The sequence below is a fragment of the Salmo salar genome, chromosome 19 (assembly GCF_965601325.2).
Source record: "Salmo salar chromosome 19, fSalSal1, whole genome shotgun sequence".
Classification (NCBI taxonomy): domain Eukaryota; kingdom Metazoa; phylum Chordata; class Actinopteri; order Salmoniformes; family Salmonidae; genus Salmo; species Salmo salar.
In genome coordinates this window covers 68,083,207-68,099,512 of record NC_138309.1, presented here as the reverse complement: position 1 = coordinate 68,099,512, position 16,306 = coordinate 68,083,207, and the positions used below count along the sequence as shown (strand labels likewise).

General features: G+C 41.8%; 2 protein-coding genes across 9 annotated transcripts in view; one reads left to right on the top strand and one right to left on the bottom strand.

Moving 5' to 3' along the window:
* mto1 (mitochondrial tRNA translation optimization 1) overlaps positions 1–1,334 on the top strand; it is a 17,093-nt gene extending 15,759 nt beyond the window's left edge. For all 7 annotated transcript variants that reach the window (XR_001322569.3, XM_014158555.3, XM_014158556.3 and 4 more), the window contains one exon: positions 1,069–1,334. Coding sequence is in view for 6 of the 7 variants with exons in the window: in XM_014158555.3 (XP_014014030.2) it covers positions 1,069–1,242 (174 nt within the window). In the remaining variant the exon portion in view is untranslated. The remainder of the gene's footprint in view (positions 1–1,068) is intronic.
* Positions 1,280–16,306, bottom strand: part of LOC106579062 (tectonic-3) — a 22,698-nt gene continuing 7,671 nt past the window's right edge. The window contains exons 7-14 of one of the 2 annotated variants that reach the window (XM_014158558.3): positions 12,656–12,697; positions 11,571–11,651; positions 11,341–11,460; positions 8,080–8,175; positions 6,586–6,689; positions 6,021–6,168; positions 2,234–2,371; positions 1,280–1,683 (exon numbers count right to left, since the gene is read on the bottom strand). In XM_014158558.3, the coding sequence (XP_014014033.3) occupies positions 1,450–1,683; positions 2,234–2,371; positions 6,021–6,168; positions 6,586–6,689; positions 8,080–8,175; positions 11,341–11,460; positions 11,571–11,651; positions 12,656–12,697 (963 nt within the window). In that variant the 3' untranslated portion in view covers positions 1,280–1,449. The remainder of the gene's footprint in view (positions 1,684–2,233; positions 2,372–6,020; positions 6,169–6,585; positions 6,690–8,079; positions 8,176–11,340; positions 11,461–11,570; positions 11,652–12,655; positions 12,698–16,306) is intronic. The other variant, XM_082965913.1, reaches the window with a different exon arrangement.

Genomic DNA, 16,306 nt, shown 5'->3' with positions numbered 1-16,306 from the left:
ACGAAAAATACAGAATAAAAACTCTAGGTAGATAGTGTGGTCTACAGCTTATCATGAGATACTCTGCCTCAGGCGAGTAAAACCTTGAGACTTCCTTAGATGTCGTGCACCAGCTGTTTACATAAATGCATAGGCCCCTGCCCCATGTCTTACCAGAGGCTGCTGTTCTGTCCTGCTGGTATAACCCGCCAGCTGTATGTTCTTAATGTCGTCGTTCAGCGAAACATAAGATATGTTTATAATGTCCCGTTGGTAGGATTTACGTGCTTTCAGTTTGTCCCATTTATTTTCCAGCAATTGAACGTTAGGCAAGGGCAGATTAGCCACTCGTCGCCTGACCCTCACAAGGCATCCCGATCTCTTTTCGCGAAACCTACGTTTCCTTTTCCAGCGAATCATGGGGAACTGGGCCAGGTCGGGCGTCCGTAGTATATCCGACTCGTTGAAGAACTCCTCGTCCAACTTGAGGTGAGTAATCCCAGGTCTGATGTCCGGAAGCAGCAACAGTATGTACAAAACAAGTTACGAACAACGCTTAAAGACAAACAAAATGGCATGGTTGGTTAAGAGCCGATAAGATGGCGGCGCCAACTCTGAAGCATTTATTTGGGCTGCAATCTGAGGCGCAGTTAACACTAATGAAGTTATCATTTTAAGAAGGCATACCAGGCGACTACCTCATGAAGCTCGTCAAGCGTGTGCAAAGCTGTCATCAAGGCAAAGGGTGGCTACTTTGAAGAATCTCAAACAAATCTAAATATATTTTATATTTAACACTTTTTGGTTACTACATGATTTCATAGTTTGCCTTCACTATTATTCTACAATGTAGAAAATAGTAATAAAGAAAAACCCTGGAATGAGTAGGTGTCCAAACTTTTGACTGGTAATGTATGTGGGCCTATAGCTTCAAAGGAGTGTTCCTTGATGAAAGCTAACAAAGGTATGTACCAAACGTTGGGCTGCCCTGTGCTTAAATAGTCATGATAATACATTATTTGTAAAATGATTAATGTTGAGCAGATTGATGTTTTTGAGTTTGACACTTGTCTTTTCTTTGTAAATTAGCTGGGCGCTGCTACCCGTCTACCAGGCATGACGCCTGCTGGGATCATCCACCTTCTCAACTATGTCCTCAGGACCGGGCAGAGGAACAGACACACAGAGCACAGAAACCGATCGAGCCAAAAAGAGGGGGGAAAGGGACAGCTGTGTGCAAGCAACATACCAATATCTCAGTGAAATAATGACTAAGAAAAAAATAAATGTACAATGGTAGTTTAGGAAATCATCACTGTTTAATTAAAAATGACCTGAGATTTCAAACCAAACAATTGTGCCCAATTTCACTAATTTCATCTATTCAGCCTCACAAACAGTAACAAAAAAATCCAACATGCAAGCGAAATTGATTATCGAGTGAACATTTCTAGTTCTGTAACAAACATTTTAGTGAAACCAGCACAATAGTAGTAGTGCAACCAACATATCCCACGTGACCTTTTTGAGGTCACTACTGTTGGTGGAGACAGTCTGTCCATCCAGCTCGCCTGTCCCTCTGGAGAAGAAGTCAAACGGAAATTTCCACTTGGGCTGTCGCGTTCCCCTGGGGGGTTCTGGGTAGACTGTAGTGTCAACAAACATCACTTCCGTGGTCACAGCGAAAGGCGAGACGAGGGGACACTGAAGAGGAGAAAGACAGTGTGCAGGGGGAAGAAGGTGGTTGAGAGGGAAACAATGGCATTCCATGTAATTTATTTTGCAGTGGCATGTCTCAGAAGACTGCAGCTATATCATTAATGTGGTTCCAGAGAAGTTCAACACTTCTGGCTGTGAAATCTGCTCAGCACAACTACAGAAAAGATCATACATAATAAGCCCTTGAGGTTTATGCACACGTTATAGGGATAGTTTACCGAAATGAACTATCCCTTTAAAATGGCAAAGGAGGTCAAAGGACACCCACCAGTTTAAACTAAATTAACAGAGACTAGAGCAGGGGTATTCGAGTCTTATCCTACGAGGACCAGACTACTGCTGGTTTTCTGTTTCTACCTGAATTAATTGTACCCACGTGGTGTCCCCAGGTCAAAATAAGTCCCTGGGGACTTATGGGGAGGGAAAAAAGCAGTGGAACTGGATTCGAGGTCCAGATTTGAATGAGGGGATTAGAGGATATGGAGAGAGGTTAAACTGCTCACCCACTGCAAGAGGAGACATGCTTGACTCTTACCTTGACCCTCTGACAGTGGAAGAGGTATTTGGCCCCTAGGATGTAGTTCTGGGGAAAGGCCAGGAGACCTGTCTGAGCCCACAGCACCTGGACTGACAGGGAGTGGGGGAGGAGGCACCCGGACTCACACGACTCCTCCTGGAGACAGAGGGAAGAGAGTGTGTAGAAAAGCCCCCTGTTGAGAGACAATCTTCTGTGTATTGCACAATCATCGGTTGTACACGGCCTTGCGTTCCCTCTCATGGTTTCACAGACTTAATTAATCTGCGGCATTTCACCTGATGCAAGCCTGCATCAGTCAGCAGCTCCATTTAGAGATGGTCCTTGCTATCCGGGATCATTGGGACATCCCTACCCCATTGACATTTAAAATAGTAAGGGTTAAGGTTAGGAACATTCCAAGGATCCCAGAGAGCAGTAACCATTTAGGAATGGTTTGAAATTTACAGGATGGAGACCTGGAGGGTCATGTTTTTTTTTTACTTCAGTCAGCGGGAGGGTTTATTTTTTTAAAATCTAGTCCAGGGGAGGGTCATGCATTTTGTAATTTACATTTCAAAATAAGTTGTTTATTAGACTATATCGATGTGTGCTCAATGTCGCCCCTCATCTCTGATTCTCTGCTGGGTGTAATAATGTGCGCCTATAGGCTATTTTGTGTGGTCTCAATCAAAATGATCCATAGGCCATGCTCGGAGAAGCACAGCACAAAGTTACACTCCATTTGGACTTGAGTATCTGGAGCATCAGCAATTGTGGGTTCGATTGCCAGCTCAAAATGGCCAGAAACAAAGACCTTCTTTCTGAAACTCGTCAGTCTATTCTTGTTCTGAGAAATGAAGGCTATTCCATGCAAGAAATTGCCAAGAAACTGAAGATCTTGTACAACGCTGTGTACTACTCCCTTCACAGAACAGCGCAAACTGGCTCTAACCAGAATAGAAAGTGGGAGGGCCCCGGTGCACAAGAGGACAAGTACGTTAGAGTGTCTAGTTTGAGAAACAGACGAAACAAGGCCTCAACTGGCAGCTTTATTAAATAGTACCCGCAAAACAACAGTGAAGAGGCGACTCCGGGATGCTGGCTTCTAGGTAGAGTTCCTCTGTCCAGTGTCTGTGTTATTTTGCCCATCTTAATCTTTATTGGCCAGTCTGAGATATGGATTTTTCTTTGCAAGTCTGCCTAGAAGTCCAGCGTCCCGGAGTCGCCTCTTCACTGTTGACGTTGAGACTTATGTTTTGCGGGTACTATTTAATGAAGCTGCCAGTTGAGGACTTGAGGCATCTCTTTCTCAAACTAGACACTAAAGTATTTGTTCAGCTGTGCACCGGGGCCTCCCACTCCTATTCTGATGCTCCAGATACTCAACTAGTCTAAAGAAGGCCAGTTTTATTACTTCTTTAAATCAGAACAACAGTTTTCAGCTGTGCTAACATCATTGCAAAAGGGCTTTCTAATGATCAATTAGCCTTTTTTTAAATGATAAACTTGGATTAGCTAACAATGTGCCATTGGAACACAGGAGTGATGGTTGCTGATAATGGGCCTCTGTACGCCTATGGAGATATTCCATTACATTAATGAAGATGTTTCTAGCTACAATAGTCATTTACAACATTAACAATGTCTACACTGTATTTCTGATCAATTTTATGTCCTTTTAAAAAGGGACAAAAAAATTGCTTTACTTTTAAAAGCAAGGACATTTCTAAGTGACCCCAAACTTTTTTATGGACACAGTATATTTTACATGTTCTTTTTGTTATTTTTTTGTCCCACATTTCATCTCCCCTATCTCTGAACACTATCCAGTTTTGATTTCTGTTTGCCATATTTTTCAACTGCCGTTTCTATTTTCATAGTTTCTACAGATTGTAAATTAAACATTTCTGCTAAGAGTATTATATTATTGATCAATTGACAAGGACTTTTCAGATCACTCAGCAGTGCTATTTGCAGAGTTAACTCCAGGTAAATGTTGCAATTCTTCAACCATTCCTGAACCTGTGACCAAAAACAAGCCACATATGGACAGTACCAAAACAAATGATCTAATGATTCTGTCTCGTCACAGCAAAATCTGCAGAGCTGGGATGGTTGTATCCCCCATATACAGGGCCTTCGGAAAGTATTCAGACCCCTTGACTTCCACATTTTGTTAGGTTACAGCCTTATTCTAAAATTGATTACATTATTTTTCCCCCCAAAAGACAAAGTAAAAACAGTATTTTTTTTTTTGCTAATTTATTAAAAAGTATGACACTACAAGCTTGGCACACCTGTATTTGGGGAGTTTCTCCCATTCTTCTCTGCAGATCCTCAAGCTCTGTCAGATTGGATGGGGAGCGTCGCTGCACAGCTATTTTCAGGTCTCTCCAGAGATGTTCGATCGGGTTCAAGTCCGGGCTCTGGCTGGGCCACTCAAGGACATTGAGACTTATCCCGAAGCCACTCCTGTGTTGTCTTGGCAGTGTGCTTAGGGTCATTGTCCTGTTGGAAAGTGAATCTTCGCCCCATTCTGAGGTCCTGAGGGCTCTGGAGCAGGTTTTTAATCAAGGATCTCTGTACTTTGCTCCGTTCATCTTTGCTTTGATTCTGGCTAGTCTCCCAGTCCCTGCCGCTGAAAAACATCCTCACAGCATGATACTGCCACCACCGTAGGAATGGTGCCATGTTTCCTTCAGACGTGACGCTTGGCTTTCAGGCAAAGAGTTCAATGTTGGTTTCATCAGACCAGAGAATCTTGTTTCTCATGGTCTGAGTCTTTAGGTGCCTTTTGGCAAACTCCAAGTGGGCTGTCATGTGCCTTTTACTGAGGAGTGGCTTCCATCTGGCCACTCTACCATAAAGGCCTGATTGGTGGAGTGCTGCAGAGATGGTTGTTCTTCTGGAACGTTCTCCCATCTTCACAGAGTAACTGGTCAGAGTGACCATCGGTTTCTTGGTCACCTCCCTGACCAAGGCCCTTCTCCCCCGATTGCTCAGTTTGGCAGGGTGGCCAGCTCTTCTAGGAAGTCTTGGTGGTTCCAAACTTCTTCCATTTAAGAATGATGGAGGCCACTGTGTTCTTGGACTTTCAATGCTGCAGAAATGTTTTGGTACCCTTCCCTAAATCTGTACCTCAACAAAATCCTGTCTCGGAGCTCTACGGACAATTCCTTTGACCTCATGGCTTGGTTTTTGCTCCGACATGCACTGTCAACTGTAGGACCTTATATAGACAGGTGTCCAATTTAATTTACCACAGGTGGACGCCAATGAAGTTGTAGAAACATCAAGGATGATCAACTGAAACAGGATGCACCTGATCTCAATTTCAAGTCTCATAGCAAAGGTTCTGAATACTAAATAAGGCATTTCATTAAACATTTTTGCTAAAATGTCTAAAAACCTGTTTTCGCTTTGTCATTATGGAGTATTGTGTGTAGATTGATGAAAAAATATATAATACATTTTAGAGTAAGGCCATAATGTAATAATGTGGAATAAGTGAAGGGGTCTGAATACTTTCCGAATGCACTGTACATCTGTAGTCGAACGCCAGTCACGCATCTAGTATTCCACAGAATACTAAACTCAATTACATTAAGTAACTTTTTCTAACACTGACATTGAGGAATATCAACACACCGACAAGCAACCGTTGATTTTGGAAGTAACTGTGCCTTTAAAGACGAGCATCGTTGCCTACTCAACTCTCATGCTGTAATATTTAAATTAGTAAATTAAGAGTCTGCCTGAGGTAAAGCATTAAAGGGACAGTTTACTATCCTTTTAACAGACTCACCTGTGGCGCCACAGAGCATGCCTGTGTGATGACTCTTGCCCAGTCTGGTTGTGACCCCACAGTCATGGCAACCAGGTTGGGTGTGGCAACCCCCCGGAGGACCCTATAGAGCTGGGAGCGCAGCTTAGAGCAGTTACTCGAAGGAGAACTAAGAATTGACAAAGAATGAGAGAGACACAGAAAATAATGAACTAAATGCTGCAAAGAGGTTCAGGAACTTTCTTTAAAGGGATATTTCGCTGAAAAATGATGAACTTTCTGTACCTTGAAAGAAGCTCATACTTGAGTACTGTGACTTAATTGCTGTGACTATGCAACTATATGAGCTTCTTTCGAAAAGCAAGATGATTAACAAATACGTGTGTTTCAAATTGCCACAACAGATGCGATTGTAACGGATGTACAGTCAGGTCCAAAATTATTGGCACCCTTGATAAAGATGAACAACAACAAAAAAGACACCAATTTTGGACCGGACTGCATATAAAACTACAAATGGAAAAGCCAGGTGGACAGGACACTGTCACTAAGGGATGAGAATGATGGATGGGTAGTGTAGTCTCACCTGAAGGTACAGCCTGTGATGGTGTTGTGAGTGAAAAGGATGGGCATGCGGTTGCTGGGGTTAATAGAGCACTCTCCCCCCAGTGACACACCCAGAAGAGTTAGCTGACCCCGAGTCAAAGAATAGGAAATCTCAGTATATTGGCACTACGCCTCACCCATTTAAAACAATGCAGTGTAGTATAAGAATGGAAAAGTAAATATAGCTGCAAGCAGCAATGAAACGTGGTGCTGGCTAAACGTGGAGCAGGCTTAAAGAGAGAGTTGCATGGAAGCATTATACATCCTCCCTTGTAAAAATTCAAAACAAGCTATATGCAAGTTGAGGTGAAATTAGGATTCTAGCCTATTGAGACAAAATATTTTTGGAAAAAAGAAAGTCGTTATTTTCCAAAATGCATCATACGGGGATGATTTCTGTATTTTTATAGTTACATATCTTGGAAACTTGAGTGCTGCCAAGCAAAACAGTGTGACTGTCAACAATGGACTAATGACACAAATAAAAAGTGTGTGGAATTGTCCTTTAACTCCTAGCGTACTTGATACCGACATGATTAACATACATTGAGTTGTCAATCGAATGTACGGTTCATGATGATTTTCGAAGATGTTTGTTCCTTAAATTGAGAGAAACTCATACCGAGTGTTGTGGTTGCATGGGTGGACCTGACCCTTAGATGTCTTTATCACTAGCATAAATGCTAACAGTTTGAGATTCACAACTGAATTGCATGCCGTTTCCATGTTTGAGATCAACACCTGCTTCAACATACACCTTCCTACTACTGACCACAAAACCCTCAAATCAGTTTCATGTTTAGTTATTAGGGTTTAAATCAGAACACATTTATTTTTAGAAAGGTTCAATTTTGTCCATTTGACGTTTATCATTTAGATTTTTTTCAAACTTAGTAGAGACTGACATGGTGAAAATACTGTATATTTGGAGTTCCGAGTCAGATGTACAGCTCATGAGAAGATTAAGATTTTATTTAAAATCCAGGATGGTAAAAAATCCAATATGGCGGACCTCATGAGTCAAATTTGTTCCTTATGATGAGAAACACTGATATACCAAGCTTCGTGTTTATACGTCAAACAGGGAACTGGGGATGAGCCTTAGACTTTGAATGCTTATTACAGCACCACCTATAGGCCATATTACCAAAGTATAATTGTTTTTACCAATCGTGCATTGTGATATTGAACAAGTACGAAAGAATAATCAGAAAAAAAATTCCCATCAAAACAAAATGTTTTCTTGCTGCCAGCACCCCTTATAAGAACATTCAGTACATAGTGTCAAGGATATGTGATTCTTCAAAGCAACTGTACTGTAGGCCCATTTGATTTTCTGATCTTCAGTGTCTTCTGTGAATAGTTTTTAAATTAAAACAAAGTCGCATACATGTCTCTGTATATCAACAAGTAGTATGCCAAAAAATGAAAAACATTGTTTCTGCATGTCATGTGTGCTATTCCCGAAGGATACAGGTTGGACCGCTTCGCCAAATTGACCAATCACAGGAGTCCCCATTGTTAGTCCCACCACAGGGGTTGGTTCAGGAGTAGGAGGGGGCGTGGATAACTGAAATAGATGACTTTCAATTAAATTTGAATATTGAACCATACCATTGATACAATAGACAGTGCATTTGGAAAGTATTCAGACCCCTTCCCCACATTGTTGAGGAAAACAATTTAAACACAATACCCCATAATGACAAAGTGAAAACAGGTTTCTAGAAATGTTTGCAAATGTATTAAAAATAAAAACAAATACCTTATAAGTATTCAGACCCTTTGCTATGAGACTTGAAATTGAGCTCCGGTGCATCCTGTTTCCGTTAACCTCCCACAAGGACAACCACCTCTGCAGCACTCCACCAAATCAGGCCTTCATGGTAGAGTGGCCAAATGGAAGCCACTCGTCATTAAAAAGGCAGCTAAAGGACTCGGACCATGCAAAACAAGATTCTCTGATCTGTTGAAACCAAGCTTGAACTCATTGGCGTGAATGCCAAGCGTCACATCTGGAGGAAATCTGGCACCATCCCTACGGTGAAGCACGGTGGTGGCAGTATCATGCAGGCGGGATGTTTTTCAACGGCAGGGACTGGGAGACTAGTCAGCATCAAGGGAAAGATGACCAGAGCAAAGTAGAGAGAGATCCTTGATGAAAATCTGCTCCAGAGTTCTCAGGAACTCAGACTGGGCGAAGGTTCACCTTCCAACAGGACAACGACCATAAGCACACAGCAAAGACAACACAGGAGTGGCTTCAGGACAAGTCTCTGAATGTCCATGAGTGTCCCAACCAGAGCCCAGACTTGAACCCGATCAAACATCTGTGGAGAGACCAGAAAATAGCTGTGCAGCGACACTCCCCATCCAACCTGACAGAGATTAAAGGATCTGCAGAGAAGAACGTGAGAAACTCCCCAAATACAGGTGTGCCAAGCTTGTAGCATCATACCCAAGAAGACTTGAGGCTGTAGTCACTGTCTCGGGTGCTTCAACAAAGTACTGAGTAAAGGGTCTGAATACTTACAGCACCATTCAAAAGTTGACACCTACTCATTCCAGGGTTTTTCTTTGTGAAATAACATATGGAATCATGTATTAACAAAAAAAAAAGTAAGAAACAAAATATTTTATATTTGAGATTCTTCAAAGTAGACACCCTTTGCCTTTAACAGCTTTGCACACTCTTGGCATTCTCTCAAACTGCTTCATGAGGTAGTCACCTTTTTTCATTAAGAGGTGTGCCATATGGAAAGTTAATTAGTGGAATTCTTTCCTTCTTAATGTGTTTGAGCCAATCAGTTGTTGTGACAAGGTAGGGGTGGTATATAGAAGACAGCCCTATTTGGTAAAAGACCAAGTCCATATTACGGCAATAACAGCTCAAATAAGCAAAGAGAAATGGCAATCCATTACTTTAAGACATGAAGGTCAGTCGATCTGGAAAATGTCAAACATTGAAAGTTTCTTTAAGTGCAATCTCAAAAACCATTAAGCGCTATGATGAAACTCACTCTCATGAGGAACGCCACAGGAAAGTAAGACCCAGAGTTACTTTTGCTGCAGAGGACAAGTTCATTAGAGTTAACTGCACCTCAGATTGCAGCCCAAATAAATACTTCAGAGTTCAAATACAGACATCAACATCAACTGTTCAGGAGACTGTGAATCAGGCCTTCATGGTCGAATTGCTGCAAAGAAACCACTACAAAAGAACACCAATACAAAGAAAAGACTTGCTTGGTTCAAGAAACACGAGCAATGGACATTAGACCGGTGGAAATCTGTCCTTTGGTCTGATGAGGCCAAATTTGAGATTTTTGGTTCCAACCACCGTGTCTTTGTGAGACGGGTGATCTCCGCATGTGTGGTTCCCACCGTGAAGCGTGGAGGTGTGATGGTGATTTGCTGGTGACACTGTCGGTGATTTATTTAGAATTCAAGGCACACTGAACCAGGATGGCTACCACAGCAATACGCCATCCCACCTGGTTTGCGCTTAGTGGGACTATAATTTGTTTTTCAACAAGACAATTATCCAAAACACCTCCAGGTTGTGTAAGGGCTATTTGACCAAGAAGGAGAGTGATGGAGTGCTGCATCAGATGATCTGGCCTGCACAATCACCCAACCTCAACCTAATTGAGATGGTTTGGGATGAGTTGGACCGCAGAGTGAAGGAAAAGCAGCCAACAAGTGCTCCGCATGTGTGGGAACTCCTTAAAGACGGTTGGAAAAGTATTCCAGGTGAAGCTGGTTGAGAGAATGCCAAGATTGTGGAAAGCTATCATCAAGGCAAAGGGTAGCTACTTTGAAGAATCTCAAATATATTTTTATTAATTTAACACTTTTTTTGGTAACTATATGACTTATTTCATAGTTTCAATGTCCTCACTATTATTCTACAATGTAGAAAATTGTCAAAATAAAGAAAAACCCTTAAGTAGGTGTCTAAACTTTTGACTGGTACTGTATGTAAATGTAATGTTTTAATTTTTAAAAACCTGTTTTTGCTTTGTCATTATGGGGTTGTGTGTAGACTGAGGGGGGGGAAAAACAATTTAATCAAACTTTAGAATAAGGCTATAACGTAACAAAATGTGGAAAAGGTCAAGGGGTCTGAATACTTTCCAAATGCACTGTACCAGGGTAGGTGTCAATTCCACTTCAATTTAGTCAATGTAGGAAGTAAACAAATTCCAAGATTGAATTGAAATGGAATTGACCCAAACTCTGAGACAGATATTTCCTGGATGCATAACTATAACCATCAGTCATGTGTGTTCATGGTCATCAACCACATTCACTGTTAAAGGGATACTTTGGCAATGATTTTGACAATCATGTCTCTGTGTCCAGTATGAAGGTCGAGGTAGTTAATGCCAACTAACGTTAGCGCATGACTAGAAGTCTATGTGTATCGGTTAGCGCAATAACTAGAAGCTAGCAGATACCCATAGACTTCCCGTCCTTGCACCAGCTAGTTAGCAACTTCCTTCAAACTGCATGCAGAGACAAAAATTGTATCCACAAGCGCATCTGCCTCTGGGGAAGTAGATAAAGGGCCTCATTGCCAAAATCCCAAAGTATCCCTTTAAGTTTGTCAAAGTCCCGACATCTGCGTATAGCTACTCTGCAAAAGGGCTATTTGACGCGAGAATACATGCACATCGCTCGAACATGTTTGTAAACCAACAATTGCTCTATACACCATCGATTGAAAGCCTACCTGGAAACGGACAGTGTGCTTCTGCAACAGATTCGTATCTGAGTCAGTGTCTACCAAGACCATGTTTACTGTTGCCATAGCGATCTCCCCTATAATTGTGTACCATATAAGATAGTCCACCTGCATGTGGAAAAGAATGAGAAGATGTGAGCTAGAAAGATTAAATGGATATTCAGTAATTTTGTCAATATTCTTGGACTATTATTTAACTTGATTGTTTAATCTCTAACCTTTGACACCACATTGAGACAGGAACCATTTTGTTCTCTCGGTTTAGGCCAACCATTGCCAACTACTGGAGTGACTGGGATCTAACACAGGATGAGAATGAGAGGTCAGTGTGTGCGGTCCAAATCTTTCCCCTTAGCCTCAAAGAATGCACTTCACTCCCTTCCCCAAAGTACAATGCCTAGTGAAAGTCTACACCCCTTGCAGTCTCCAATGTTGCTGCTTTAAATTAAACTGGATTACATTTTTTTCCTACTGATCTCACAACCTACTCCACATTCCAAATGAATAAAAAATTAAAAACAAAAGATGTCTTGATTGCATATACTTGGTGGAAGCACCTTTGGCAGCCATTAAAGCTATTTTGTCAACATTTCTCAAGCTCAATATATTTGGTTGGAAATCTTTGATGGACAGCAATATTCAAAACCAGATTTTCAAGCAAATTTAAGTCAAGACTGAGCCTGGACCAACAGAGAATATTGCAGTCTATCAATGATTCCCAAACAATTTTACTGAGCTAGAGCAATTTTGACAAAAACAATGGATATTGTTGAGTTGTGCAAAGTTGGGAGAGTCTTATTAAAAATGATTCACAGCTGTAGTGGCTGCCAAAGGTGCTTCCACCAATAATTAACTCGGGTGTGAAAACACATGAAATCAAGACAGTAATTAAAAGCATTTTCTATAATTTTTCATTCACTTTGAAAATGTGGAGTAGGTTGTGTAGATCGGTAGGAATAAAATCCAATTGAATCACTTTTTAGATTTAATTTTAGGGCAGCAAAATGTGAAGACTGCAAGGTGTGTGTAGATTTTCACTAGCGACTGTGTACTCATTCACCTTTCTCCCCGAAGGATGTACTCGTTCACTGCATATATTGAAAGCATGGGATTTGTGTAAGAAGAAAAGGTGGAGCTGCTCTCCAGCTCCACACTCACACCAATCCAATGCTTTGAAATCTATGAGGGGAAGTGAATGAGTGCACTTCGGAAAGAGACTAGAGAATGGGGCCGCCGAAAGTGAGTGCCATCCAATCTGAGACAAGTCACATGTTTTTGCCCTCTAATGTGTGGTCAATCTTACCAGATTATCTGGTAATATCTGAATATTCTCACGAACTGGAATCTGTAATGACAATAATTAGTTGTGGCAGAATGTGTTAACATTACTGGAATATTCACAGTGAAAGATAAGGAAATATCAATGTGGCCAATTGCAACGAAGAAGAAGAACTTCTTACATAGTACTGTGTTATTGCTGGCTTTCTTAAAATGATATTAACGAGAGATTACATGCACCTGCGTGCTAAAAGAAGATTGATTGCAATGCAAAACCCACAAGAATAAAGCAGTGATTTAGCTGATCTCACGTTGATACCAGACAGCTGCAGCTTTTGGCATCTAGGTTCTCTATTCACACCCCCAATGAAATAATGACATCAGGAGCATCGGAAACCGAAAGGCTGATGAATGTAAAATACTTATTTAAGTACAAGATTATAAAAAAAGTAGTAGGCCTATATTTCACTCAAACATTTAATCGTAAAATAGAAAATTATTATAGCCTAATGTGCCATTTGAAATAAATGTAGTCTAACGAAGTTTCATTTGATAAAGATAATTGAGTTATGATTGTCCTGATTTAGTTACACATTTTAAAATATGGACAGTGCAGGATTATCCCCCCATTTTTACATTTTGTCTGAGAAATTAATCTAATTGATTGCACCCAAATTGGTCATTTTAATTTATAGGATTCAGATATTAAATAAATGGTAACACTTTACTTGACACCCAGCGCCATAACACATTATGACACAGTCATAACAACATGAGTGTCAAAACCCCCAAAACCTACCATGGTAGTTATATTATGGCTGGTTATGACCAGTGGTAAAGTACTTATGTAAAATTATACTGCTCAAAAAAATAAAGGGAACACTTAAACAACACATCCTAGATCTGAATGAAAGAAATAATCTTATCAAATACTTTTTTCCTTTACATAGTTGAATGTGCTGCCAACAAAATCACACAAAAATAATCAATGGAAATCCAATTTATCAACCCATGGAGGTCTGGATTTGGAGTCACACTCAAAATTAAAGTGGAAAACCACACTACAGGCTGATCCAACTTTGATGTAATGTCCTTAAAACAAGTCAAAATGAGGCTCAGTAGTGTGTGTGGCCTCCATGTGCCTGTATGACCTCCCTACAACGCCTGGGCATACTCCTGATGAGGTGGCGGATGGTCTCTTGAGGGATCTCCTCCCAGACCTGGACTAAAGCATCCGCCAACTCCTGGACAGTCTGTGGTGCAACGTGGCGTTGGTGGATGGAGCGAGACATGATGTCCCAGATGTGCTCAATTGGATTCAGGTCTGGGGAACGGGCAGGCCAGTCCATAGCATCAATGCCTTCCTCTTGCAGGAACTACTGACACACTCCAGCCACATGAGGTCTAGCATTGTCTTGCATTAGGAGGAACCCAGGGCCAACCGCACCAGCATATGGTCTCACAAGGGGTCTGAGGATCTCATCTCGGTACCTAATGGCAGTCAGGCTACCTCTGGCGAGCACATGGAGGGCTGTGCGGCCCCCCAAAGAAATGCCACCCCACACCATGACTGACCCACCGCCAAACCGGTCATGCTGGAGGATGTTGCAGGCAGCAGAACGTTCTCCACGGCGTCTCCAGACTCTGTCACGTCTGTCACGTGCTCAGTGTGAACCTGCTTTCATCTGTGAAGAGCACAGGGCGCCAGTGGCGAATTTGCCAATCTTGGTGTTCTCTGGCAAATGCCAAACATCCTGCACGGTGTTGGGCTGTAAGCACAACCCCCACCTGTGGACGTTGGGCCCTCATGGAGTCTGTTTCTGAACGTTTGAGCAGACACATGCACATTTGTGGCCTGCTGGATGTCATTTTGCAGGGCTCTGGCAGTGTTTCTCCTGCTCCTCCTTGCACAAAGGCGGAGGTAGCGGTCCTGCTGCTGGGTTGTTGCCCTCCTACGGCCTCCTCCACGTCTCCTGATGTACTGGCCTGTCTCCTGGTAGCGCCTCCATGCTCTGGACACTACGCTGACACACACAGCAAACCTTCTTGCCACAGCTCGCATTGATGTGCCATCCTGGATGAGCTGCACTACCTGAGCCACTTGTGTGGGTTGTAGACTCCGTCTCATGCTACCACTAGAGTGAAAGCACCGCCAGCATTCAAAAGTGACCAAAACATCAGCCAGGAAGCATAGGAACTGAGAAGTGGTCTGTGGTCCCCACCTGCAGAACCACTCCTTTATTGGGGGTGTCTTGCTAATTGCCTATAATTTCCACCTGTTGTCTATTCCATTTGCACAACAGCATGTGAAATGTATTGTCAATCAGTGTTGCTTCCTAAGTGGACAGTTTGATTTCACAGAAGTGTGATTGACTTGGAGTTACATTGTGTTGTTTAAGTGTTCCCTTTATTTTTTTTGAGCAGTGTACTTTAAAGTACTGAAGTCTTTTTGTGCTCTGTCTACTTTACGATTTCTATTTTTGCCAACTTTTAGATCACTACATTCCTAAAAAAAAATGTACTTTTTACTCCATACATTTTCTCTGACACCCAAAAGTAAATTGACCATATTACATTATCATTGTAATGTCAGACATGAACCTACCCCAATGCTCTTTCTGATGACTGGGATGAATGCAGGAGCAGATTTTAAGAGCAGGACAAAACATCCTGACTGATGACTGACATAAGGGCATGTATGTGACAGGCCTATCTGGCTTATATGATTATTGACACTGGCTTCTTGACAGTGTCAAAGTGTATTTTCTACAAGTTATTTAAATGATGAAAAAACATGACTAAACAAAGGAAGGACTTAAGAAACAAACTTTCAAACGAAAGGCAACTTCTTGGCAGGAAAAAAAAATTGAATAAATGTGGGTTTGAACACTTATGTAGGCATCATAACCAGCCATAAAATTACACTACTTTATTTATTTCACCTTTTTTTAACCAGGTAGGCCAGTTGAGAACAAGTTCTCATTTACAACTGCGACCTGGCGAAGATAAAGCAAAGCGACACAAACAACAACAGTTACACATGGAATAAACAAACGTAGGGTCAATAACATAATAGAAAAAAATCTATATACAGTGTGTGCAAATGAGGTAAGATTAGGGAGGTAAGGCAATAAATAGGCCATAGTGGCGAAGTAATTACAATTTAGCAATTAAACACTGGAGTGATAGATGTGCAGAAGATGAATGTGCAAGTAGAAATACCGGGGTGCAAAGGAGCAAAAAAATATATAAAACAGTATGGGTATGAGGCAGATCACTGCACCTGTACATGGGCTATGTACAGGTGCAGTGATCTGTGAGCTGCTCTGACAGCTGATGCTTAAAGTTAGTGAGGGAGATATGAGTCTCCAGCTTCAGTGATTTTTGAAATTCGTTCCAGTCATAGGCAGCAGAGAACTGGAAGGAAAGGCGGCCAAAGGAGGAATTGGCTTTGGGGGTGACCAGTGAAATATACCTGCTGTAGTGCGTGCTACAGGTGGGTGCTGCTATGGTGACATGTGAGCTGAGATAAGACGAGGCTTTACCTAGCAAAGACTTGTAGATGACCTGGAGCCAGTGGGTTTGGCGACAAATATATGAAGCAAGGGCCAGCCAACAAGAGCACACAGGTCGCAGTGGTGGGTAGTATATGGGGCATTGGTGACAAAACGGATGG